Below are 26,723 nucleotides of genomic sequence, written 5' to 3'. Positions count from 1 at the left end.
ATCCCTTACCTTTTGTCTTGTCGGGTTTGCATGCCAGCATCCTAACACAAAGCACGTATGCCAGAAATATCATCCTGACCGAGCTCCCTTTTGACAGTTCCTTGTGGAATTTCTGCGGACATAACGGAATTTTGATCCATGCTGTGCTCGAGTCCGAGAAGATGCCCGATTTCAGCTACGATTATACTTTAATCGATCAATATCCATATGAACTTTTCTATGGCCAATCAATAATTGGATCAATGTTTCGAATGTGAACTCGTTGACAGAAAACAGTGCAGTTCCCTAATGCAGAGTGATTTCCGAATGGCATTTTCCATGCCCCGTCTGTCATGGACGTGCAACCGGAGGATTTAAGTTTTCAACACTTGATGTGAAAAGGTTGCATGTCCCTTTCTCAACAATGGCATCATATAATAAGATAGACCAGTGACTCAACTCTATGATTTATAGAGAGACCATTAATTGTCAGGCAAAAACAAAAAACAAAATGGAAAGTAATATCAGTCATAATATGAGAAAAACCAACAAAATAAGATATATAGCTTGTTATTCGTGAATTAACATATTCTTTGTTATTGCTGGAGCATGGAGTTGGAGGGCTGGAGATAGTTTAACAAAAGCAAGAATGTAAACAGTGCACTGAAAGTCTTCACCTTTTTCAGCCGTCTGGCAGCAGGGTATGAAAAGCCGGATCAAGTCTTCTTAGTCAAACTGCATTCATGAAGTTAGCTTTTAAGGAAAGGACCCATCGAGGAGTAGTTTGGTTTGACATGATAAGAACAACTTTTGCATGTATTCTTAATTTCGTATACTGAGACCCACATATTATAGCAAAGAACAGTTTAAATTTTTATTATTGTTGTAATTTTTATTTTTTATTTTGTAATGTAAGGTAGTTTTCACAAGCTTTTTTTTTTTTTAGAAAAGTTAGTGCTGCTAAAACCGAGAAATGAATTTCACCTTTAAGATCATGAATATCTAAAATGAAGCCAAATTTTACATAAATTCATCTAATAATTTGTTCTTGACTGTGAAGAAATTTAATCTTGATATACACACAGAATCTTATCCAAAAATAACCTGGACATTATAGTTAAAATAAATTGGTAAATTAATCTTGACTTATTTCTCGATTTATCATTTTTTTTTTCTCTTGTGATGCTGTGAAAAAAATAATCCTGTGAACTGTGAAGTGATCTGGGAATGTAAAGCACGATACACTGTTCTATCAAGGGAGGCTGCTGCGAGAATGTGGCCATTTTTTAAGGGTCAAATGCTGGAACTTCATGCAAAGGAGAATGTAAAGCACGATACACTGTTCTATCAACGATACTCCTGTAAGGATCCTCCTCTCGTTTCTTCAAAAGATAAGCAATGCAACGTTCAACTTCAGATTTTATGTGCAGGTATAACTGGTTTGCATTTTCTCTGTCTTCAAGGATCTCTTCCTTTCGGCCCTTTGTTTCTATAGGCTTTCCGAAGAGAAAATAAAAGCGGCCCGGAACCTTCGGCAGAATACCTGGGAGATATAGTTCTTGGTTGGCAACCTCCCCTTTACTCTTATCCCTATAAGAATACATAAAGTTCTGTCAACAAAAATGTATCAACAAGTAGCTCTGGATTCTTATGTTAGCTTGACTTCTACAACCATGCAATGAGTCCACAGCATTGCAGGGAGAATAATGAGAATAATCACCTTAGTCTTATGGAATTACGATTAGCGTCTCTGATGTAGTCATTGACCACTGGGATTTTCATGAAGTCGTTGTAATCAAGAACCAACTGCAAAATCCAAAGAAAAGAATTTTTTTAAAATAAAATAAAATGCAGAGAAATTCGATTGCAATCTCAAGTTTAAATATGGAAGAAGGGAAAGTTCATGGAAATCTTTGGACAGGAGCAAGAATTTAAGTGGAAAGTATCGGAAATGCACATCTCAACCAGACTTTGGGACATACACAGTGCAAAACTTGCATAACAAGAGCATATACAATGCTAACTCTACCGGGTTTGTTTGCCAAATTAATTTCTGAGAGATGATGCGCATTTTAACAAATTTCTGCTTCAAGCACATACAATGGATAGCTACCTCGAAAATATGGGTTTTTTTTTCTATTTTTCCCAAGTTAGCCTTTAGGTAAACAAATATTGTGGAAATAACACAGCAAAAAAAAAAAAAGAATGGATCAACAGAATAAGGATCCATGAAAAAATTTATAAAATATGTAGCAGGATAAAAAGGTCTTACTTCTGCTACATCATCTTCTCCTACAGTTCCAAATGGTACAATTGTAGCCCCAAACCTTGCTGCCATTCTCACAAATTCTTGTTGATCGGGCCAAATCAGCTTATATTCTTCACCCTGTAAATTGCAAAGGCTTTGTAATTGAAAAAAACAAGCTTTTGACCAATAAAAAGAAATAAACAATACATTAATAAATCTAAAGAAAAGGTTATGGCAAAATACTTAGCAGCAAAAGAGTGGCTCCTGTTTCATGGTAAATGCCTTTATCTTACCTCAGTCTTTCTTTATAAATTAGTAAGGATGAAATCAATGGCCTAGCAGTTTGTAAATAATAGCAGCATCAATGACATATATACATAAACATGAAACTGAATTTGAAGGATATACCAGTCAAAAAGTTAATACGAAAAAAAAACATTAGACAAGGGAAAGATTTATGCTTGGGGAGCTATTCAGTCTAATTTCACTGTCTACTGGTAACTGGTGAGCACTATTAAACCTTCCTGCTTCAACAGCCTAAGCGCATGATTAAAAGGAATAATTTGCACTCCTTTAGGCACCCTTCTTGCCTGCTACTTGTACAATTTCATCCATTAAAAATATGCTGCTGCCTGGGAATCTCAGAAACAGAATATCAATGATTTTGAAACTCGCTTGAGTTAAAGTTCTTATGCATATGCACCATGTCACCTACAACTTTTTTGTATGAATGCAACAGAACATGCCACTGATATTTCAAAAAAACCATCCTCAAGAAATTCACCTAAAAAACATTCAAGCCAAGTACAAAAAATTTGGCCCTACCATTAATAACTTAATATGAATCTCTCCAAGAGATGCTAAAGGTTAGATTACAACAGAAGCCACGTAACAAAGCTCTCATCAGTTACTATATACCATGATATTTACCACAATTTCTAACATGGAAGCCATATGAATCCTAGTTCCAATAGTTTGAAATCTTAGTATTTGCACAGTCTATAAACTAATAACCACGGAAACTTGAATTCCACTTCTTATTGTTTTAGTTACTTAATAACCATAAAACTTTTTAATACATGAAATAGGTGGTCTGATGGTGGCTGCAGCAGCATAGTAAGGTTAGAAGAAACACAGAGTGTGATGGTAGTAGAGAAAGATGACGATGAAGCTACTGTTATAATAAAGTTTTGGTAGGGATAAGAATGGTGCTTTTGCTGGTGGCAAGGAGGTGATGCTGTTGTTGTTGACAATAGTGATGGTGAGGCATCATCCATGAAGATTATGGAAAGAAATCAAGCCACCTTACATGTATGAAGTGCTAAACATTAGTCTTCCAGCCTTGGCTGCATAACACTCTGAATAAGCAATGATTTCCAAACTTTTGCGCTATATCCTCTTGCTTAAATCTCATTTCCAACAAAGAAATAAAGCAAATACTTTGATGATAAGAAAATGACACTTGAAAAATATGATTATCAGCTTGCCAAAAAAATAAATAAATTTGTTGAAATTTAACACAATACAATGAAACTGGCTTACCCTGTGATGAAGGGCTTCTCGAGCTCCTCCAGGATAAAGAAGCACATGTGATTTTGTTGACAGCAAGTTGAAAAGATTGCTGGCTGTGACAGGTACTGCACCCATTACTTTCATCCAATCACCTAAAGAAAATTCAGGAGATGAAACCCCCTGCCCTTCCCTAAATACAACTGGATGCGCTACACCACGAACCATAATATTTTTCTCTCTCAAGAATTCTGGGACAAGGGAATAAACTTCAAGTCCCATCAACATGTGGTAGCCAACTAATAAGACAGGACCTTCATTTGGAACCCCATGAAGACCTTTCACTATCTTTCCATCATTCAAAGTTGAGAACATGGCTGAACCAGTAGCAAAGCGTAACAACCTGAAATTCAAACGATTGTGTTATAATCTTGAACCGTAGATAAACAAATATATGTGCTGGATGCAAGTTTGCAACATAGACTAGCTGTTCATGATGGCATGTAGCCAAAGCCTAGGCTGGAAGCATCAAGCTGGGGTATACCCCAAGGAGACAGGAGTCGCCCCAATACACATATCATGATCAATTAACTTCAAACATAAATATGATTTCCAGAATATATCTACAATTCTTTTAGGCGCTACCTTAGTTACAGAATATATATGCTCATAAGATGTGAGAAATCAACCAAGACCAACCTGAGATTTCAATAGACTTTCTCAAAACAATCATGTTTTTCTTTTTTTGTGCAAGAGGATGTTAACAGTAGAGCCAAGATTTAGACAAAATCAAATGAGAAGGGATAAAGAAACAGAAAGTGTTTAGAAATTAGGAAGGATCTGCTTGACGCATGTTGCAAAATCCTGGCAGGATGTCAGATTTCATGGAAAGAGGCTCTAGCTTGACCAGGATCAAACCTATCTGATCTTATTTTAAATTTAGTCATAAACTTAAGTCCTAGTAAATCAGATCTAAGCATATCAAATGTTCATATCCAGAAGTTTTCATTAAGAACATATATGTAACAATTAAGAAACTGCGTACAAAATTGCTCTGCTGAATTACCCAACTACTTCATCATATCCTTGTTTGAATTCTGACATGCTTGGTGGAATGAAGTCTAAGACCAAATCAATCCTCCTTGAACGACGGTATTTTCCAGTACCTTTAATGACAGTAAGCAAATTAACACCATCTTCCTGTGCCATCACAGAGAAGAACAGAAACAGGAGAAAACAAGTTATAAAGCAGACTTCCAATATCATATAGAAATGAAAGACTGAAAGCCTCATCCTGAGAATATGAGTACAGACAAAAGCTAATGGCTAAATATCTGACACATTAGAAAGGCAGGTTGAGGAATATTAAAGTCCTTTCTTATGAATATAACATTGTTCAATGTACCAGCTAAAGATTATAAGTTCGAATTTATATTGATAACACGGTACGAGAAAAACATTTCCATTCATTCTGCGTTGGGGAAATTGTTATCAAATTGGGGGTCAAGGGAAGGGGTGGCTATTACACGGATGGAGACCACCTTGATAATAAGATATAACCCTAAATAAACTCCCATCTTCCGAAAGTCAGAATACCTATAGCAGAATTTATCTCAGAACATTGCATATAAGTAGTACAACTATCATGCCATGTCAACAAAGAATAACTAGCATCATGGCAAGTGCTAATGGAGGGAAAGACGGGTCACTAAGCATCAAAGAAGATGACAGTAGGCAGAAAAACAGAATTACTTTCTGAAATTTTTCCACAGTAGGCAGATATAAGTTCTTATATCTAGAAGATAATCCAACGTCTCAATTTTGAAAGGGAAGTGAGTGAAATTTGAGACCTTGAATCTTTCAGCTAGTGCTCACCTGTTTTGACAACTTCAAATACGGGGAGCAAGGATAGGTCATAAACTGAAAAGGCATTTATGTGAAAAGAAACAAAAGCAGCTGCATTCTGAACATGTCAACTTGGCTGCAGAATACACTCAAACTTATTCAGAAAGGCATTGTTACCTGCTGGTAGGCAGGCTACCAGGCTGCCTTAGTGGTTTCTCAAGATAGAACTATTTTCTGAAACTCCTTAGTTAAGGAGTTTCTGAGCATAGGATAATAGGCTCTCATTCCTGGTCACCGTATTAGAAGAATCACTGGGTCTGGTATGCATGATAGCTAGTTGACATGGTACTGACACTGGTCGGTTAAAAGGATGGTATCTTTACTCAATAGCTAAGACTAAGATGATGATTCAAATTAAACAGATTAGAATTTTGTTGTGCTCTCGAAATGAGTTGCGGAGAATCACACATCATCTAAGCACCCACATGTACATGCTTCCACTTAAATCAGACACAAATATATATATACAACCACTTATTGTCACATACCAGTAAAATATTGTGCCCATTGTCCTTGAAATAACGTACTGTGCAATTCTTTAATGTCCTTTTCAGACGCTGAGCTTCATCTCCACTAGGAAGCATGTAATCATTTCCACTAAAAGACAAATAAAAGATCAACTTTAAAACTTCTTGACAATATTTCCATAACCCATCTCAAAGAAAACCAAGCATGAAAAGAAATTCAGGTTAAAGAACATATTTCCTACAATACATAAACATGTTAACCTAACTTAGTAACTGGATATTCCATTGCAGGTCGCAGCATACAGTTGTGCTAAAACAATTACATAAATGAGTACAAATATTCAATTCATGTTGATAAGCCTGGAATGCATATTCTATAGTTAAAAGCAGTCAGCTTCATGGTAGCAACTAAAAGAACTCGAGTATGAAGCAAAGAACCTTCAGCGATTATTAGGGCATTGCAAAGACAGTTTCTTTTAAGGTATGTGCTGAGATTTCTGTGTAAATGATAATGGAACTTGAATATGCTGGCTATCAGCCACATGAAGATGAGAAAAAGAGTGATTAGTGTTAAAATCACGACATAGAAAGGACAAGAGAGAGAATATTCTGAAGGACTTTTGAAATACATACATATGGAAAAGAGAAGCAATAAAATTGTGCCTGGGATGCAAAGGAACAAGAATAAAAACTCAGAAGAATAAAGACCTCGACAGGACTAGCACTTCAGCTTTCACAGCATGAAGCCGGGAATTAGCATAAGAAGCCGCTGATTTGAGCAGTTTCAACTTCCAAATAAGAGTGTCCTTGGGAATTATATCAACCAAATCCTGGAACATTTTAACATCAGTTCATGGCCTCGGAAAAAGAAATAAAGAGATGAGGAAAAAATACATAGCAGGACAACAAGCTGAAGGCACATGAAGATTTGTTATATCTAACTAAGATAACCAAAAGAAGTACATTGCACCATTTGGCTGATGTGCAAAAGCAGTGACCATGAGAAGATCCAGTCTGTCATTGCTAGAGACTGTACAGAAGCATATTGTGCTAGCAATAGAGTCATAATCAAGTTCTACGCAGAGGAGCAATAGGCAAGAGACTGTGTAGAAGCATATTGTGCTAGCAATACAGTCATAATCAAGTTCTACGCAGAAGAGTAATTGGCAAATATACAATGGGGAATTTATCATGATACAATTAATTAAATAGAGTCATTGTCAAATAACCAATTAAACCCAATAGCTTAACTATTAGGTGAAGTTTCAAGATATGATTTATATTATTCTCTAATATGTTCCCTCAAGTGAAAGCCTTTTTTAGGTTTAAAACATGCATGGGTGTACACCATTTTGTGCTTGATTTTTATCAAATAAATAGGGATGGTGAGATTTAAACTCGTAATCACTTAGTTCTCAAGGCTCTGTTACCTTATTAAAAAACTATTTCAACCCAATAACTTAAACTATTAAATAAAGTTTCAAGATATAATTATATTATTTTCTAATAGTCATGCAGCAGATGACTATGCATAGCCTATCTTGTTTTTGCCTATTAGAATCATTTTTTATGACAATATTACATCTTTCAGTTTGTATTTAAGATCTTCAGCATATTATATCAAGATAGAAGATTATAACAGATATAAAATCTTATTGGTTTCTTAAATTTAATAAAATATAATGTGTAAAAGGCTAGGCAGTGCTATCTTCATTTCTTACAGAAAGATGAGGCAGCAAAGCAATGAGATTCTGAAACAATTGTTCAATTTGAAATCTGGGAGGTAGTCTATATTCAATATTGACCCTTGCCATCTGCACTGGATTACCTAGTGTAAGGAAAAAAACAGAGAGAGAGGATAAATAGCAACAGTGAAGCAATTTGAAATCACAAAACAATACCACTGAATGATGACAATCACAGCTTAACAAGATAACTGACAGAAAAAAGTTATTAAAGAAAGTTTCAACTTCCAGGAAAAAAAGCGTTTATAAGAAGGCATTTGAAACAAGGTAATCATGTTTTCTGAAGAAAAAAGGAGGAGATCCAAACAATTTTTTCAGAGTAGAAGAACTGAAGTAGAATCATGATAAATCTGTCTGGTTTAAAAATACTAGTAGCATATTGTTCAATACAATGACAGGAATTGGAATGTGATTAAGTAGTAACAAAATCTAATTCTGTAACAAAATATTAAATGAAATAATGGAGCAAAAAAGAGCGTTTATAAGAAGGCATTTGAAACAAGGTAATCATGTTTTCTGAAGAAAAAAGGAGGAGATCCAAACAATTTTTTCAGAGTAGAAGAACTGAAGTAGAATCATGATAAATCTGTCTGGTTTACAAAATACTAGTAGCATATCGTTCAATACAACGACAGGAATTGGAATGTGTTCAAGTGGTAACAAAATCTAATTCTGTAACAAAATATTAAATGAAATAATGGAGCAACAGATCATATATACCCATAACAAAGCTAAGAAGATACGGAAGTGCATTGTATAGTCCATCAGGCAACGCCTCCCAAAGGGGAATCAGGGGTCGAAGCTGTGACCTGTCAAATGATGTAGCTAAAATAAAAGGGCTTACAAGTCAGACAGCAGCAAGGAGCATCAACCAAAGTGTTCTATGAAGAAGTCATCAAGAAGATGAGTGAACAAATTGCTGCATATCTGGAAACTGACCTGGGTTAGCTAGTATCACTATAAGGTCAATTTCAGGATTACGAGCAGCAACAGCAAGAACAAGACATCCCCCGAAGGAATCCCCCACTAGATAAATTGGCTTATTTGGAGATGAGGCATGCTCTAGCCTCACTGTTTCTTCGACAAATTTCACCAGCCCTTCATGCAAAAAAAATTCACTTAAAGCATGGATAGAGAACGATGTCTCCTCAGTGGAAGAGGATAGCCAGACGGAAAAACCCAACATATAGGTATGAGGATGAGGACAGCACATGCAAGTAAAGTGCAATTTCTGAAGAATTAGAAGATCTAACCATCACAAGTGATAGAAGAAAAAGCAAGCCCGGTTGGCTGAGATTTTAGTTTAACTGTTAAATAACTCAATCAAGTTATCTGATGAAAGGTTAAAACCTTCAAATGGTGTTCGATCATTCACTGGAATATGAAGGCACCTGACTTCAAACACCCTGCAGTTTGACAAAACTCTTAGGTGTAAGCCACCTATTAGCTGAGCTAAAAATAGCAGAATGAAATGCGAAATTCAATCATCAGTGATTTGCATTGACTAGTTAAAAACCTTGACCACTTTTCATAGTACTGCTACTTTACCAGGTTCTAGTCCACAAGATGACCAGAAACCACACAAGGAAAAATTCTACCCACAAATAACAAGAAAATGAGCGCAACAAGAGGATGCACTTGACTTAAAACATAGGTGGCTCCTTTTGCCAATCCATATCCAGATTATATATGTGCATAAAAGCATGCACTAGTGATTTTCATATAGCCGAATGCAAAAAATTTAAACTGGCTCAAGCAGTTTTAGATAAGAGGACAGGAATTCGGAAGCTACACCCTGTTGATGTGAATTTTCAGGTGGAAAAGTTATCGACAAGAGTAGGGTTCGAGAAATATCATCTCAGAGCAGAACGAAACCTTTTCAGCTCGGTGAGCACTTATTTGAGGTTCTCACACAGTGTGATTTGAACTGACTTTTGTGCCAACAGTTCCAATGAATATTTAACAAGTTGATAGTCTAAAAACAACGATAATAGTTATCGTGATTGTCTTGAAGTAAGAAATAACAAAACTTACTTCCCGAGAGCTTTATGATGCAAAGTCAGGGCCAAGCCAACACCAACAATCCCTGCATGCACGAATACAAAAAACAAATAGCACTGCATTTAATAAAAATCTCAAAAATCACATAGCTAAATGAGGAATTCCAAGCATTTTAAATAAAATATTGAAGAGCAAAACAACTCGTTGGAAACCAGATACTCAGAAACTAGAAATCCAGTCCTTCTTTTAACATGTATTCATAGTTTGGAAACCTTGTATCTAAGTTAAATTTAATAAAAGAGTTTGACACAACGAAGACAATAATTACCAGGGCAAAACAGAAGAATTGGAGAATCTTTTAAAGGCTGCCCACACTCAGTAGGGCAAAACCACCGGGGAGGCCCCCCATCAGGCCTAATCATCTCCTTGGCTCCTTCAAAAAAATCCTTCGCAGTCTTGGTCCCATAACCGTCATCCCACAAGACATCCAAGTCACTTGAAATAACATCTTTAACGCTCTTTTTATTAATCCCACGCTTTAAGCTCGCATTCCATGAATCAATTCGACCCCCGACTTTTTTATCTTTCTCTCCAATAACTAGAGCGGAATCCGATGGCGATACTTTTGAGCTACCACCACCACTACCACTTTGAACTCTCACTTGAAACCTGGGAGTAATCTCTGGAGTTGAGAAAAAACAATGCAATGCCTGAGAACTAACAACTGATGCCATGGGTTGTATAAGAAATTATCTGTTTAAAGCTATATGTATTGCCAAGCACCTATTAGAAAATATCAGAGCCCTTTTCTAAGTAACTTGCCAACAGAAGGAGACACAAATGAACAGAAATCTCTTGGAATGTTGTTAACCGAGCACACTATCTTACAGATAACTCAGTAGGATTCACCGGTTGAACAACTTGGGACTTTCTACTAGCACATGAAAAGAACCACGATGCTAAATGCATTAGAGTGTCCACTCAAACAATCAAGACTGCTACGACGGCATACTTTTGCCAGAACTTCTAGACCTTTTTCAAGATTCACGAATTGACCAGCATGGGACTTCTTTCAAATACCAAAAATTTAACAGAGAAAGACACTCAAGGACACCATGTACTTGAAAATAGCTAAAAATCCAACAAAACAAGCTAAAAAACCCCAAAAATCACTCGAAATTCCAAAGAAACACCGCCACTCTCCGCTTTATACTAAAGAGAAAAATATGAACCAAAAGGCAAACTTGAAGCAAACCCAGAAAGCAAAATATCACTTGAATGGCTTCTAGATTATGTACTTGTGCTTCTGCAGTTTTATCGCATACGACACAGAAATGCAAAAATATAATTAATTATATCATCATAATTATAAATAAAAAATTGAGAATGGGGTAATTTGTATAATTTGTGAGTGTAACGCGAGCTTTGGACTTGCCTGCTGCTCTTTTAGATATTTGAATGTAGTCTTCTTTTGCGTGTACGATAAACGGATCACTTTCATATTTCCTCTGGCTATAGTCTGGCCAGCAGGCCCCGTCGCTTGGTTTTGCATAGCCATGCAGTTTTCACAGCATAAATTATCTGTTGAGTGTTTGACACGCACATTTAAAAGGCTGTTAGATTTGTTTTTGGTGAAGGGGGGCTGCCATAACTGCCATCGTCACTTTCATTAGCTTTAAAGACTTGGAGGGAACCGTTTCGAGATTATTTTAAATTTTCAGGATTGATTTTATCCAGAAAATTAAGGATTGCTGGCTCCTATATATGGATATTCACCGGCTATGTTTCTTTATCTTCATTATTTAATTATTGAGTAAAAAATTAGATATTTACATTTGATTTATTGATTCCATAACTGTCATATGACTATTATTTAATATTAAAAAAATAGTAACCTATATATGATAAAATGATAAATAGTATATGAGTGTGTGTTATGTGAGATATATAAATATTATATTGGATTAAAAAAAACATAAATATATATATATTAGAAGTCGGATTTTAAGTCAAGTTTTATAAAATTTATACCGCATTTATTATTTTTTAAGTAATATAACTATTTTTAAAAACTCATTTATTTGGATAAAATCAATTTCAATGATGGTATTCATTGAGTTTAGATTAAATTCTACGCATTCTCCTCCTTGCTTGGTGAAAGGGATTAATCTCAGAGTAAATAGGCCCAGCAGCCATTGCTTTCCTTTCTCCTTCAAAGTTTTTTGTTTTTTTTAATAATCTCAAAGTTATTTTATAGTTTACGCAATGTATATATGTATTTATAGCCATCAAAGGCATCTTAGGCCTTGAAAGTTATGGCCATCTGCCTCCCGCTATCTCCAGAGAAGTGGCTGAGACTACAGAACGTACCACACTTCTTGACCTTTACTTTTTGTTCAAAACAATTTTAAGCTTTTTCTGCTTAGGTTCTGCTTAGGGGTGTGGTTTATTTTTGTTTGTTCGTAGAAAAGTTTTTTTTTATAAATAAATTTTAAAAAAATAATTTTTTAAAAAATAAATTAATTTTTGATGTTTGATAATGTTAGGAAAAATAAACTGGAAAATGCTTTTTAGTGTTTGGTTATGTTATAGAAAATGAATTGGAAAATAATTTATTAATATTTTATTTTTTCAAGTTTATTAAAATAATGAGGAATAAATCTTACAAATTAAAAAGTTGAATGAAAATAAAATTGAAAAAAATATAATTTCATAAATTATCTCAAATAAAATAAATAATAATCGAAATAATAAAGATAAAATCTAAAAAAAATGAAGAAATTAAAATAATAATAATTAACATTTCATAACGTATTTCAAATAAAATAAGTAATAATCAAAAGAATGAGGACCAAATTTGATAGATAAAAAATTTCAATAAAAAAAATAATAGGAGAAAAGCAAATAACAATTATAAAAATAAGAACCAAAGTTAATATAAAAATAAAATTTTAATAAATAAAATTAAAAAATAAATATTTAAAACAAAATATATATAGCAATCAAAAGTTTGAGGATTAAATTTGATATAATCAGCAAATAATGATATTTTTAAATTTATCACAACTTCCGGAAAGTGTTTTCTACCCAAATTTTTCATGAAAATACTTTCCTAAAAATCAAGCCAAATTTTCTTTAACTGGAAAGTATTTTCCGTTGATTAACTTTCCTAACAGCAAACAAACACAAGAAAGTTTGGAAAGTAATTTCTCAGAAATCATTTTCCGGAAAACAAATACAACAAAAAAGAATAATATTTTTTTGAAAACCAAGCTAAATTTTTCTTTAACTAAAAAATATTTTTTATTTATCAGAAAGTATTTTTTATTAATTGGAAAATGTTTTTTTGTTGACTGAAAAGTATTTTTTGTTGATCAATTTTTTTAATAATAAATAAATATATAAAAAATTAAAAAATTATTTTTTAAAAACAAATATAACATAGTCATCAAATGTACACTTGCCTTGAAAGTTATGGCCATCTGCCTCCCACTATCTCCAGAGAAGTGGCTGAGCCTACAGAACGTACCACGCTTCTTGGCCTTTACTTTTTGTTCAAAACAATTTTTAGCTTTTTCTGCTTCAAGGATGTGGCACAAAAATACATGGCCAAGCCTGCTACACAACGACTTGGTGGAGGAAACAGACAGGTGCAAGTGCATTGCAGTATTTTTCTTAACATTTTCTACTCAAAACATATAACAGAAGGCAACTATTTCTACACCAAAAAACAATTAATTCATGATATTGTCGTGTTTAATTGATTGCCCTTTTATCTTGTACATCTAAAAGGCTTGGCTTCTCTTAGGGTCCTTCACTGTTCATATGAGCAGTACGTGAAGGTCTTTGGGTCTGCACCTGGGTAAGATCTGGGATATTTTTCTCCTTTGCGTGGGACAAGGTAGAAAACGTAATTTAGAGAGTGGACGAAGACTTGAGATGATTTTCAGAAAGTGGTTTTGCCCCTCTTCGCTTCGGGATCTTGATTTGGTTCCCAGTCAGGGAATGCAAGTGGACCTGAGGTGTTTTTTTTTACAGGATTACAGGATTTTGTTTACCGACGCCATATAAATTATATATATATATAAAAAAAAATAAAAAAATAAAAAAAAAACAGAGATGCGGGGCAAAAATTATAGAATGAATAGATGGAGACAAGGGAATTGTATTATTTCCAAAAAGGAGAGAAAAACACCATCTTCATAACAGTGTTTCTATGACTAGGTAATGTACCCCACAATACAAATCTACAACGCTTTGGACACCGTGACTCTATTTTTGGCACCACTTAAGACAGTTCCTAGGATACTCCTGGTTAATTCTCCACCCATCGCAAATCTCTCTATTGCCACATGCAGACTTGCCCTACAACTTGGCGTTGTCCAACCAAAAAAAAAAACTTGCATGACGGCTAGACACGGCTCAAAATTTATATACCATCAGTCCAACAAGAGGAAAATGCGAAAGTATCTTCTCAGCAGGTTCGGCAATTGATTTTCCAAATTTACAAGGGTCGATTGGATACGTCCATTCAAGTGAAGTACCCCAAGAAGAATCTATATCTTCCCCGGTATCTCACACAGGCACATGATTTCGATCATCACAAGCCAAGCTAACCTGTGATCCAATAAATAATAATAGCCTGGAAAATGATCAGCTATTTGTTCATATATATACACAACACATAGCATGAGTACAATGACAAGGCAATGTCCAAGAGTAGCCTCTCACAAATGAATCACATATAAATTCTAGAGAAAAATAAGATTTCCTGCAGTTTTTAAAATGCATCCTACTATCAAAATCATTTGACTACCTTTCCTTTTTCCAACTAATATTTCAACTCCAGGAGAAGGGGGGGGGGGATTACGAGTTTGGAAGAATAAAGCTAGGTAAAGAAAACAAGTTGGCACTCACCTGCTCCTAAAAGTTGCATGGAGTCACCTTCCCTAAACTACTCTGTAATTAAGGGTCAGATCCTCGGGTTTCTTCCATATGTAAGCTCGCACTGTAGCTAAACTCATTTCTGGGGATAAGACCTGCAAAAGACAGTCATTGCTTGAGAAAATATTGCAAAAAAAAACATAAAAAGAGAAGAGCGTGTAAATAGAAGAACGGCAGAAGTTTATTCTTATATTTGGGCCACAGGGTGACTTGTCTTCTCATACAATATACCATTTTAGTTTGAACCTGCGCAACACATAGATGATGTGCTCTAGGACATTCTCTGCTCATGAATTTATTGTGCTAAAATGTCCAGCTAAAGATTGATGAACCATTTTAAAAACAGATGACTCAACAATCCTATGGCGTTAAATACATTTGGTGTTTTTTTTTTATTTATTTAAGCTGAAGAAGCTTATTATCCAAGTAAATGCTTTTGAGTGCATTTCCCTGATAAAATGAAAATCAAAATGACCTGATTATTGCACAAGATCTCAATGGAAGGCTTAAGCTTTTGCCAAGGCTTCAATCCAGATCGGAAAGATCCATCTCCAACCACTGAATGCTGCAAGGGTCCTCCAATTCCAGGAGCAAATGTTCCATCAGTATTCACATTATCCAGTGGTTTGTCAAGGACCAGCTTCTCTACAACATAATTTACAACCTATGCAAACATGTTAGTGAAAATCAGTAAAAAAGGATTATTCAGCATATCACAGAAAGTATACTGGCAAAACAGATCCTAACTTGGGATTTGTTTCACATCTTATTTCTTTATAACAGTGACTAAAGCTAAAGGTTGACTGTATCAATGCATCTCTACTGAGGAACAAGAGTATTACACTTTCACCTTTAGAAACATGAAATTAAGAATATGAACAGGTTATGAAACGGAAGCCTATCATATCCATGATTTATGTAGAGTAAGATAACTTATTCTGCAATAAGACCATTATCACATGATAAGACTGCTAGATGACATCTGGAAAAGACAATTAATTTCCATTTCTTGATACAATAAATACTCTTGATTCTTCTGCAGATATCTAGCTGAAATACAGAGTTGCACCCAAATGCATCATCACATGAGGATTAATTCTTGCCATCCATTCGTATTTTACACAACAAAAGTGGGATAAAAACGCAAAATTGAAACACATAGATAAAGAAACATTCTTGAGAATATAATTTCAGAAATCTACAAATATCAATTTATTTGACTTCTCATCACTTTCTTGATTGTTCTATTATATAGCACAAAACATTTAAAACCTAAAGCATCGTACAGTATATAAATAATCCATGCTTTTCTGATCTATTTATAGAAACACTGCTTTTTTATGGAAGACGAAAGGCCAGAAAGGAAGTGACTGGAAGAATTTTACAAAAAGCAGTTGAAAGGCCAATCCATATGAACTGCCTACTCAAAACTAAAGCATGCTTAGCAAACTAGCAGCAGCAACAAAGTGTAAACAGAACTAAGTGTCTAGCTGATGCCTCCTTGGTGGATTTGTCCACCTCCTGGTTCCTTCAGGCTGCTTAGGGTTATAAACTTGTTCCTATTGTCTTTTCCTTCAATGTATTTGTCTTTGTAGATCAAAGCTTCTCTGAAGGGAAATTTATCTAGAAGATGCTAATTTGAGAGAAGTTCAAGTGAATATTTCATCTCAGCAATAGATGGACCACACATGCAATAAGACCTTTCACATCCACTACATACAAAGCATTCTGGGCATAATATTAAGCAGCGCAAACAAAGCCCATAAAAATTTAGAAAATAGAAAAAAAAATCATTGAAAAGTATTGGAACTAGAGATGCTAGTGTACTTGAAATAGCAGAGCACGTTATGCCACCCTTTTTCTTGTTCTTTTTTCTTTTTTGGATAAAAGAAACTTATATTAAATCACTGAAAAAAAAATTGAAATAGAAAAGCATATTGGAGAATCACATCCTCCAAAATGCAATCCTAATTTATATTCAGTATGGTTTTTCCCATGAAAAAAATACAAGTCAGATATCTGTAACATATCTATCTTACACATTGTGCAAGTCTAATAATTTCCAGCACAGCTCCTTTTAATTGGTATGTTCCAGAATATACCACTAACATATTATAGTAAAAGCACTACATGAATACTGTCAATAGTGCAAATTTCCAGATAATCAAATGCAAATATATTTTTTTATCTGACACATGCAAATCTTTTCTTCCTCTAAGCTGCTGAATCAAACTTACTTTATGAATTCTAAGGATGCGAGGTGCACTTAATTTGCCTTGTGTGAGGATCTGAAATGCTGAACCTTCACATGGATGCAGATAAAAGCTGCACCTGCAGAAATTTAATCACTTTCATTATTTATCTGCTGAGAAAAACCCACATAAAATGAGCAAGGTAAAAGCACAACAACACATTAATTGTTGACAAAGTGCAGAGTCTAATATGAAGCATAAATATTTAAAAACAAAATCTAGAAAACAATCAAAATAAATCAAGGAATTAGAATTACAGCTGGAACCAAATGCACAATTCCATGTAAGAATGCTTCCCTATAACTTGCAAGTAAAATTATAATTCAGTGAAGAAAGGAAAATAATTACTTGGTGTTTTCTCTTGGAGGTAGGCGATTGTTCAACACACAATCCAAACACCACCAAGGGAAGTCCTTCTCGTCTTCACTTCCATCTAAATCAGTAATTTTCTTTCTCCATGGACCTCCCTGAGAGCCTTCAGTAACAACCGAAGGAGGGGAAACTGTTGAAAATTCAAATGGAGGATAAACCTTGGAGTCATTTTCAGCACCGCCATCTACTTCAACTCTAGAATGGCCAAGACTTCTATGAGCAAAATCCTTTCCGGATAGAACATCTCCATTAGCTGAAGTTGGAGGACCAAGTCTGCGCCTTCTCTTGGCCAACCAATGAGCCAACAAACCTTTAAGGGTTTCGCGAGCTAAATTAACCTGCAGATCATGAATAAATGCTACAAATGAGTATAATTTTTTTTTAAATGCTGACAAGAAAAGCAATCTGCTTCTGCCATGACCAATTAGTTATGCAGCAATTTAATCACCATTTATTACATGTAGAGAAGACTGCACGCTGCAAAAGAACCATACCAAAATACACATCTTAAGATATGGCACTCAGTAATACAAGTTTTGGGGTCCTGCATACGAAGATATTGGTAGTTTTCATATATAATCAAGGAACACTCTGAAAAGTTTCAATCTTTTAATGTATTTGAGTTCTTTCAGAAGAATAAACTAGTTCCCTATTCAACTCATTCTCAGGTGTTTAAAGATTAACATTAAAATCAACAGAGGCCATTTTTCTAAAACATTTTCCCAACTCATGTGTACAAAAGTTTTACCGTTTTACCTTATCATCCTCAGGTTTCCCAACTATGTTAAGATCAGCTGAATACATCTCAGCTGAAAAGCATTGTGGTGTGTCCAAATGAACAGACAAGCTTCCAAGCCTGGTATCCACAGTGAACCATGCAGGAATGCTGACCTGGAACATAAAAGATTATCAGTAACCCACAAAAATTCCCATGCAACAACTCCAATATACAATGAAAAGGATCTTGTGATCATACCATTTCAAATAACTGTTCCTTTTTCTCCTCAAATGACACCTGGAAAATGTCAAGTTGTAAATACATATAATGCCTGAATTACACCATTTCCTATAGGTGACATAATTAATGCACCAAATGATAGGACGACTAACTCCCCTTCCAAATATAAGGTATGCAATATTGCAAGGATGTAATCAACAATTCACAAAAAATAGGAAAGGGAAAAAGAGATGTAACCTTCCCATAGTCTTCAATTACAATGCCCCTTGTGATCTCCCATAGCTTCACTGAGCCAGCAGTATCCTTCCAAACAGGCATGACAAGTAATATAAACCCCAAAAAAAAAAGAAAAAAGTGTTTGATTGTTTGGTGTTAATTGTAAGAAATAAGGGAAAAAGTACCGTCGATACCTTAGTCAAGACATGCCTTCTATTATTTAAAATTTCATGCTGCACTATTGCTGGAGTTCCAGGAATGGTTAAGGTTGGTTCTTTGTAGACTGGCACCTATAGAAAAGCAAAGCAGTACATTAATGAATGAGGAAAACAGATATTGCTAGAGTGCAGGTCTCCCTTCTGAATAATCTTTAGAAACTCAGTGCAAATCATTCATAAAAATGAAAAACACAACAATCACAACAAGCCAAGGGGAAAATCTGCAACAGATGACAGCCTCATTATTCAGACTAGATGAAACTTTGGTGTAGTCAATGAATCGTATGTGGGAAGTGGAAATCAATAAGTAAAGATATGGTGACTAAGAAGAACATAAAGGAATTATCCCCCGTTCAAAAATTCAGAAACAGTAGACACAAATTAACAAAAAATTGAAAATTAGATGTAAGACGTTAAAAAGAATGCCTTGGTGAAGAACCTGTTATGTGCAATAGCATTAGTTGCCAGTCAAAGGCTATGAGAATTACTTACTGGAGTAGATCCTTCTAATGAAACTCTTGCCCTTGAAAAGGAAAGGTTACCAGCCAAGAATGAACCACCTCTTTGAAAGACCTTTTGAGGATTGTGTGCTTCAGCGGGCCATCTATGAACCGAAGAATCTGTCGTCGCGGCCCATATACTGTCATCATGTAATGCCAATTGCAAAATCGGGTGCTCTTTCGTGCAAAGCAAAAGACTCTCTCTTGTCACCAAGTCTGTCAAGTACAACTGAGGGTATAAACAAAATAGAGTATCAAAAATCAGGGCATCAAACATAACACTAAAATATGTGGAAAATAATTATTTAGATTTCATAGGAAAATCAACTCACAGAAAGGTCCCTTCCACCACTGTATACATGGCTGAATGATGGAGTGCTGGCAAGTGCCCAAACAGAATCTGTATGCACAGCATATGAATGCACACATCGCTGCATCCCAAGGTCCCACAGCCTACAAAACAATCCACAAAAAGTTCAGCACAAGGTCTTATTCAATTTTATGATTGAAGTGATGGGTGCTGGAAGGGTGGATAAGAGTGAAAAGCAAAGGGGAGTAAAATATCCACCTGATCATGGAATCAGAAGAACCTGATAAGCAATACCTTCAAAAATAAATTAGAAACCGTGTTATTAAGAAAAAAATACAAAATTGCAGAGCAATCCAATTAAATGAGCATGTGTGGGAAAGATACAAGTCCCCCAAACTCCCTGCACTATTAAAGAAACAGAAATAATTTGAACAGGTCTTCATGAACAACTGTTTTGATCACATTCAAAGTATAAATGCATGCAGCATGTAAACATCATAATCCCTATACTAGAGATTTTTTTTTGTGTGGGGATGGGGATGGGGGGGAATTATTAATTTTTCTTGCCATACATCATAAACTGAAAAATAAACAACTATACTTCTTGGCGAAAAAATCTCTTGCAAACAAAACTTAATAGCTGCAGACCCCATTCAACCAACCTGCCAGTAGAATCCAGAAGCAATGCTCTAATGTTATCAGTATGCCCTCTTAGCTTCATAGCCTTTGAACCAGTACGGGGGTCCCATACACGCACAACCTAGAGGAAAAAGGACAAGAGATAAAGCATCAAAGCCAGTATCTTTTCAAACCATTAAATGATCAAAAGATCTGAAAACATGCATGTAAGTTCTTTCCATCATCTTATGTGTCCACGGTACACCAGTATAAAGAGGTAAGAATACACAAACGACTGAAATATCTACCACTGAGTCATAAGCCTAACAGTACACCTCTCCAGAAATGGGAAAGCTCCAAGTTCAAATTCCACTTCCCCGCAAAAGCAGTTGAATTATCAAAACATAAATAAACAAATAACTGTAATATCTGAATATCAATATACCTTCTCGGTCCCACCAGAGACAAGACGGGTTCCACTATCATTCATTGCCAATGCATAGACTGACTCCTTATGGCCTTTAGCACCAACTGGGACATACCCATGGGACTGAGAATTGTGTGCAGAAATGCTGTTGCTTGAGCTAATGGTTCGTAAACTAGTCACGGGCAATGAATTAGTAGAGCCATTTACACCATTTGAACAATCATCTTCCATTGCATCGCCAGACTTTGACACTGGAGTCAATGCAGCTTCCACATCCCATATGAAAACTTCCCCACCAAGGCCTCCAGAGGCAACTATATTGCTCTAAAATGCATGACACTAAAACAGGTTCAGAAAATGACTCCAATGATATTAAGATCATAAACCATAGATTCAAGCATATTTTTACTGAATATACTGTTTAACTTAGATAACAAGATGCACAGGCAGGAACTTTTCATCCATGCAGTTAGTAAGATCCATGAAAAAATTGAAATGGAAATTACATTTTTTTCTGCCGCTGCAAGGCAAATAACATAATCAGAGTGTTGGCGAAGAGTCTTGGTACAAGTTCCATCAGATAAGCAATTCCAGGCCTGGTATATTACCCAAAAGGGGAAAAAAAGACAAGCAAGTAACCAATGAGCAGCTCGGTCAGCAAGTGCACAGCCATTAAATCATTCAGTACAAAAGCAACAAAAAATAAGAAAATTTACAAACCTTCAGGGTGGTGTCTGAAGAGCAGGAGACAAGGGTTCTGTCACCAGCAAGGACAGCATCATTTACCTGCACAGCCAGAGATACCCCATACATATCCCATTTATCTCAGGTATTCACATAAGAAAGTTTATGACATAGGAAAACAGTAGCATAATATATAGCTTCACTCCACAAAGATAAGTGAATAATTACATAGATGATGGCGCTCTAAGTCACCATATTAAATGCTTATCTAATAAAAAGAAACAAGTTTGCCAGTTTGACACACTCGGAGTGTGAGGGCATCTTCCCCGTGCACATTTGATAATTGATTAGAAAATTCAATCAAGGTGACAATTATCAAATCAATCTTGCTCCCTCCAGAGTCCAACCTCATAAAAGGCCAGAAAAATCAGCTAAAGCTATTTCCCAATAACCATAGCCATCTCATAGACGGTTTCCCGAAATGAAATTCCTCAAAGGCAACAATTAAGCACCTACCAGATCCTTGATAGGTGACAGATGTAATAATGAACCACCTGCCAAAGGGTTAAAAAAGTACCCAATCAACATGTGACTCAAATGTAGCTGAGCACGTCGCAGAATCTTCAGAAAGGGCCCATCTCTTCAGCGTGCCATCACGACTCCCGGTGAAGAGGTAATCACACCCATCAGATACAGTGGACTTTAACACTTTTAGACAGTTTATGCCAGCACAATGCTGCAAAAGAGATATCCCAAAACAAGTAGTATAAGGATCCATGACTCCATTAAAAGAAACAAGTTCAGCAAAATTTGATCTGTTTGAAGAAAATCACACAGCATAAAAGTGGAGAGGGTGTATATTTAAACAGACCATGCCTTCTTTTCTTCTTTTATAGGTAACTATGAACATTGTATGCCCTTGAAGATGCTTCAAACATTTATGAGTGTTACTCAGCTGAATTGAAATTTTAGAAAAGATGAAGTACCATTCAACTTAATCATGGAAAGCATGCACATTGTACTCTTATAGTTTACTCTGGCCCATAAAAACATCAAATCATGCATAAAACCAGCCTACAATAGACAGTGGTCTTCCAAAAAAACAATGATTTTCATTCGTTTGTAGAAAAATAATAATCATAGTTCCACTCCCAGCTCCAAAAAATGCCAAAATAAAAATGAAAGCACAATAGCAACATTAAGCAATCAGAGCACAAACATTTAGCAAAGAATTTGAGCACGAAGTACATGATCAGGATAGGATCATTCACCCAGCATTCACCATGAAAAAAACACACATTGATAACATTGTTATAAATCGCAACACCATAAAAGGATGTAATGCAAGGACTTGAATATTCATCATAACATTTAGCAGTATTAATAACCAGCATCAAGTCCCATGCATGGTAAATATGATCAACTACATAAAGTAGATTTCGCTAGAATAACAATCAAGCAAGTTAAGTGTTAAGCATTTATATGACATCAAAGTGGAAAATAATAAATACATATAAATCAATCCCATATGTACATCAGAAAAGGGCAACTTGTTCACTTTAAAATGCTAAAATGTTGAGCAAAAATTGATGATAAAAATAGAACTACAAGACCACTTCACCTTTGTGTCATCAGCATCACTCAACACATATGTCAGCCTCTTCTCTTTACGCGGGCGAACAGAATTGTTTGTGTTCCCAGCACTACCCACACGGTGCATTGCTACAACCCCTAAGAGAAATAAACAAATCATCATCACTGAGTAATTAGAAAATACCACAAATATCTTATTAATTCCTCCAAGATTCTGGAACAAGTACATATTAATCAACACCTATTACCTTTTAGAAAAATAATGAAGGAGAAAAAAAGTTGAGAAGCCATTCCTAAATAATAATGATTCAAGCCAGAGTGTTTTCAGAGTTTTTCCTATCAAGAGAACACAGCTAGTGTTTTTTACTTTTTTCATGTGCATAGAAATCAGCCAGCAGCCAATTCGAAGTGCCAACCAAATCTTTTCTCTCGCAACATTCATGAGTTACACATGACTAAATTTTCCTTGCACATGTATACATTTTTTCCAGAAGACAAGCCCCAGCAACCACCCAAATAAAATCAAATAAAAACATGCCAGAACCGAATGAAACAAACAGCCAGAATAAACCAATCAATCGACCATCCAATCCACCCAGTTGACTCCGAGATTAAAATCAAATTATTAAAACAGTAAACCAAATCAAACATCTTAGAATACAACCATTTTACTGTTCCAACATAGAAAATTACTCGCGCTTGCATCTGGGTGCACAAAAGTATCATCACTTTCATCCCCAAACTAATGCCATAAATTACCCTTAAAATATCCTTTCTCCAAATAAAAAAAATAAAACTACCAATCCACAAAACATAGCTTCTGTCTTCGTCTCATAATTCTGCACATAAAGAAATAAGCTTTAACCACATGAAGTAACAACAAACATTAAACTCAAGTCCTAAACCTCTCTCACCAAATTTAAACTCTTCGATTTTATTCAAATTCAACCTCAGAACTTCGCGATACACAAAATCAACGACTAGAAATGCGATCCAAACCCTAGAGCAATTGGGAAGAAGAAGAAAGGAAACGAAATCGATTAACGAGGGTTAGCAAATGATCGTGTAAAACAAAAACAAAAAAAATATTAAGAAAGGGACAGAAATTGTGAATTGAAGTGAGTTGGGTTACTGACCCGTTGCAGGAGATAGAAATGGATTCTTGAGAGAGAGAGAGTGAGAGATGGAAATGAAATCGTCGGGATTTGATTTCTGAGATTTTTAAATTAAAACCCTAAAAAGGATGGAGCGATTGTTTTTATGATGATGACGATGATTTGTTGTTTGTTTTAGAGAGAGAGAGAGAGAGTGGAGAGATTTGAGAACTAAAAAAGAAAATCATAAAAACAGACTTTATTATTATTATTATTATTATGGTTTCGACCACCAGGAAGTCAAAGCCTTAAAGGTGTTAAGTGTTAACTTTGTAGTTGTGATGTTCTCCGCTGTAAAATCCTCCCTGTCCATCTGTCACGAGTAAACAATTCCAAGAATCCATGGTAAATAAATCCGTGTTAATCGAGTTGATTTGAATTAATTAAAATTAAATTAAATAAATTTTAATTCTTTTCAAAGAAAACAAAAATATGTTGTTTTGTAAGGAAAAAAAATAAATATAAATAAATATAAATTAACTTATTAAGTTAAATTTAATTTTTTTTAACTTGAGATATTCAAATCAGTTTACATACTCATAATTAATTTTTAGATCCTTTAAACATTCATGCAAGTCTATTAAATAAGTAAAATATTGTGAGGATAATAAACATGTAAATAAAAAGTTATATTTATATATTAAAGAAAAAAAATAAGTTTTTTTCATGATTGCTATCATAATATGATAACTTAATTTTTTTTACATTTACCTCATGATAGAACAATTTAATTCTCTATACATGGAGCGTTTAATGTTCATTGTTGTTGACTATTAAGTTTAAGATTTAAGATTTTTTGTTTTTTTTTTTTATTACCATGTTGTTGTGAAGTTAACATGTAGTTTAGAACCTAGGTTGTAAACATTGTATTTATCCAATAAATAACTACTTTATCTGAAGAAAAAAAACCAAATTTAATTCAAAACAGCCATTTGAATTCAACAAATATAATAATAATAATTCATGGTTCTTAAATGAAAAAAAAAATTCTCCATACCCAAGTTATAACCAGTGAGATTTTATTAATTACTATAAAAATAAATACAAGAAAAAAATAAAATAAAATATGAATTATTTCACTCATTAAATATATCTCTTCTTTTTATCCTTTTTTTGTTCAAGTAAGCCATACCAAGTAATTAATAAATTATTATTAGTTACAACAAACACCATAAAATTTCTCGTTGCTAAAACATAAAAAGATCCTTTTATATATATATATACACACACACGCACGCACGCACGCACCCATATACACACACACGCACGCACGCACGCACAAACCTTGATGACATGTCAGGTTTTACTGTCAGCAAGAGATGTTAGCTCTTTGGAAGGAGGGTCTGATGGCAAGTGGATTGCAGTCAAAAGAAAGCAATGACCAGAGCATGGTTTTTAAATGCAATGACCAGAGTCTTGCAGGCAGCTGTGGTAAGCGCTTGCTTGTTTAGGTGGCTGACCCGGTCCAAGGTCCGGGTTCTGGATTTTGACCGGATTACTGGGTTTTGACCGGGTCGAACGGGTCGACCGGGTCGAACGGGTCGACCGGGTCAATTTCTATTTTTAAAAAAATTCAAAACGACGTCGTTTTAATAAAAAAATAAATAAAAATCAACGGTTACCACCGGAAGTTACAACAAACACCATAAAATTTCTCGTTGCTAAAACATAAAAAGATCCTTTTATATATATATATACACACACACGCACGCACGCACGCACAAACCTTGATGACATGTCAGGTTTTACTGTCAGCAAGAGATGTTAGCTCTTTGGAAGGAGGGTCTGATGGCAAGTGGATTGCAGTCAAAAGAAAGCAATGACCAGAGTCTTGCAGGCAGCTGTGGTAAGCGCTTGCTTGTTTAGGATAGCTTGCAGTTTTGATTTTTTTAAAATATTTTTTATATTAAAATAATATTTTTTTAATTATTTTTAAGATTAACATATTAAAATAATCTAACTTGTATAAAAATTTTAAATTTTTAAAAAAAATGGTATAATTCTATTTTAAAACGGCTTTTTAGTTTTTTTAATTCAAAAAATAACGCTGGAGTTTAGTTTTTATTTAGAAAATCTAACCCTAGCCATACAACGGTACATGAATTGAATCAATTAATTTCTCTTTTTAGTTTTTATGGTAATTTTAATATCCAAATGCAAAGATTGAATCTTTTTTTTAAAAATCTGTTAAAAGATTAACTATCCATTTTGGGATTAAAGAGTTTATCAAGAGGTACTTCTAGCATCCTTGTATTTCAAAAAAATAAATTAAATATTTTTTTGAATAATCCCTCTCATGTTGAATTTAAAGGAAATGGAAAAGAGGAATATCCCCATTGATCCCAATATTCCAAATTACAAAGATAATAGGTAATATTATTATTTATTAAATATACCAAATGACATTGGTCGTTTTCAATATTTTTATGAATAACGAAGCTGCTCTCTCCTTCTTCTTTTTTTCCGGCAACCAAACTTTTTTAATTGTGAATTCATTCTCTATCAAGATTTTACAAGTTGATATGTCAATTGATTTGTACTAAATATATTATTCATGTGTCCACTTGGGCTGAATATTTCCTTTTATGAAAAAATTGATAGATTCAAGTCATTGGATATAGTG

General features: G+C 34.7%; 2 protein-coding genes across 7 annotated transcripts; both read right to left on the bottom strand.

Annotated features, from left to right (window-relative positions):
- Nucleotides 1–1,027: 1,027 nt before the first annotated feature.
- Nucleotides 1,028–11,277, bottom strand: LOC105110459 (acyltransferase-like protein At1g54570, chloroplastic). The gene is made up of 13 exons (XM_011005512.1): nucleotides 10,183–11,277; nucleotides 9,888–9,939; nucleotides 9,204–9,259; nucleotides 8,793–8,951; nucleotides 8,574–8,678; nucleotides 7,830–7,936; nucleotides 6,817–6,938; nucleotides 6,130–6,238; nucleotides 4,803–4,936; nucleotides 3,770–4,139; nucleotides 2,252–2,365; nucleotides 1,700–1,785; nucleotides 1,028–1,569 (listed from the first exon to the last, which is right to left on the bottom strand). Exons 1-13 carry the CDS (start codon nucleotides 10,586–10,588, stop codon nucleotides 1,266–1,268), a joined length of 2,124 nt encoding a protein of 707 aa, XP_011003814.1. The 5' UTR covers nucleotides 10,589–11,277; the 3' UTR covers nucleotides 1,028–1,265.
- A 2,708-nt stretch (nucleotides 11,278–13,985) lies between these two features.
- LOC105110458 (WD repeat-containing protein 48-like) lies at nucleotides 13,986–24,277 on the bottom strand. Of its 6 annotated transcripts, XM_011005508.1 has the most exons (21): nucleotides 24,083–24,277; nucleotides 23,861–23,946; nucleotides 23,747–23,785; nucleotides 22,975–23,084; nucleotides 21,931–22,089; nucleotides 21,390–21,455; nucleotides 21,176–21,265; nucleotides 20,688–20,993; nucleotides 20,287–20,384; nucleotides 19,883–19,918; nucleotides 19,647–19,767; nucleotides 19,307–19,543; nucleotides 18,791–18,886; nucleotides 18,618–18,683; nucleotides 18,399–18,437; nucleotides 18,179–18,313; nucleotides 17,399–17,760; nucleotides 17,036–17,129; nucleotides 15,274–15,462; nucleotides 14,772–14,893; nucleotides 13,986–14,496 (listed from the first exon to the last, which is right to left on the bottom strand). In XM_011005508.1, exons 4-20 carry the CDS (start codon nucleotides 23,071–23,073, stop codon nucleotides 14,804–14,806), a joined length of 2,283 nt encoding a protein of 760 aa, XP_011003810.1. In that variant the 5' UTR covers nucleotides 23,074–23,084; nucleotides 23,747–23,785; nucleotides 23,861–23,946; nucleotides 24,083–24,277; the 3' UTR covers nucleotides 13,986–14,496; nucleotides 14,772–14,803. The 6 variants fall into 6 exon arrangements, with proteins under 6 accessions (XP_011003810.1, XP_011003808.1, XP_011003813.1 ...); XM_011005506.1 differs by lacking the exon at nucleotides 23,747–23,785; XM_011005511.1 differs by lacking the exon at nucleotides 23,747–23,785 and having other exon boundaries at nucleotides 23,852–23,945; nucleotides 24,083–24,167.
- Nucleotides 24,278–26,723: the final 2,446 nt, after the last annotated feature.

This window comes from Populus euphratica, unplaced genomic scaffold (genome assembly GCF_000495115.2).
Source record: "Populus euphratica unplaced genomic scaffold, PopEup_1.0 scaffold394.1, whole genome shotgun sequence".
Lineage (NCBI taxonomy): Eukaryota > Viridiplantae > Streptophyta > Magnoliopsida > Malpighiales > Salicaceae > Populus > Populus euphratica.
Note: the sequence above shows the minus strand (reverse complement) of the source record. Positions and strands in the feature narration are given on the sequence as shown.

Bases quoted from the DNA above. Each gene is read 5' to 3' on its own strand.
- LOC105110459 (XM_011005512.1), bottom strand. From the start codon at position 10,588: ATGGCATCAGTTGTTAGTTCTCAGGCATTGCATTGTTTTTTCTCAACT. The intron at 9,940-10,182 runs GTAATTATTGTC...TCGTGCATGCAG, and splicing joins AATTCTTCTGTTTTGCCCTG to GGATTGTTGGTGTTGGCTTG. The intron at 1,786-2,251 runs GTAAGACCTTTT...TGGATTTTGCAG, and splicing joins GAGAAGATGATGTAGCAGAA to TTGGTTCTTGATTACAACGA.
- LOC105110458 (XM_011005508.1), bottom strand. From the start codon at position 23,073: ATGCACCGTGTGGGTAGTGCTGGGAACACAAACAATTCTGTTCGCCCG. The intron at 19,919-20,286 runs GTTGGTTGAATG...TTATTTTTGAAG, and splicing joins CTTCTGGATTCTACTGGCAG to GTATTGCTTATCAGGTTCTT. The intron at 17,130-17,398 runs GTAATTATTTTC...AAATTTCTGCAG, and splicing joins CCTCCAAGAGAAAACACCAA to GTGCAGCTTTTATCTGCATC.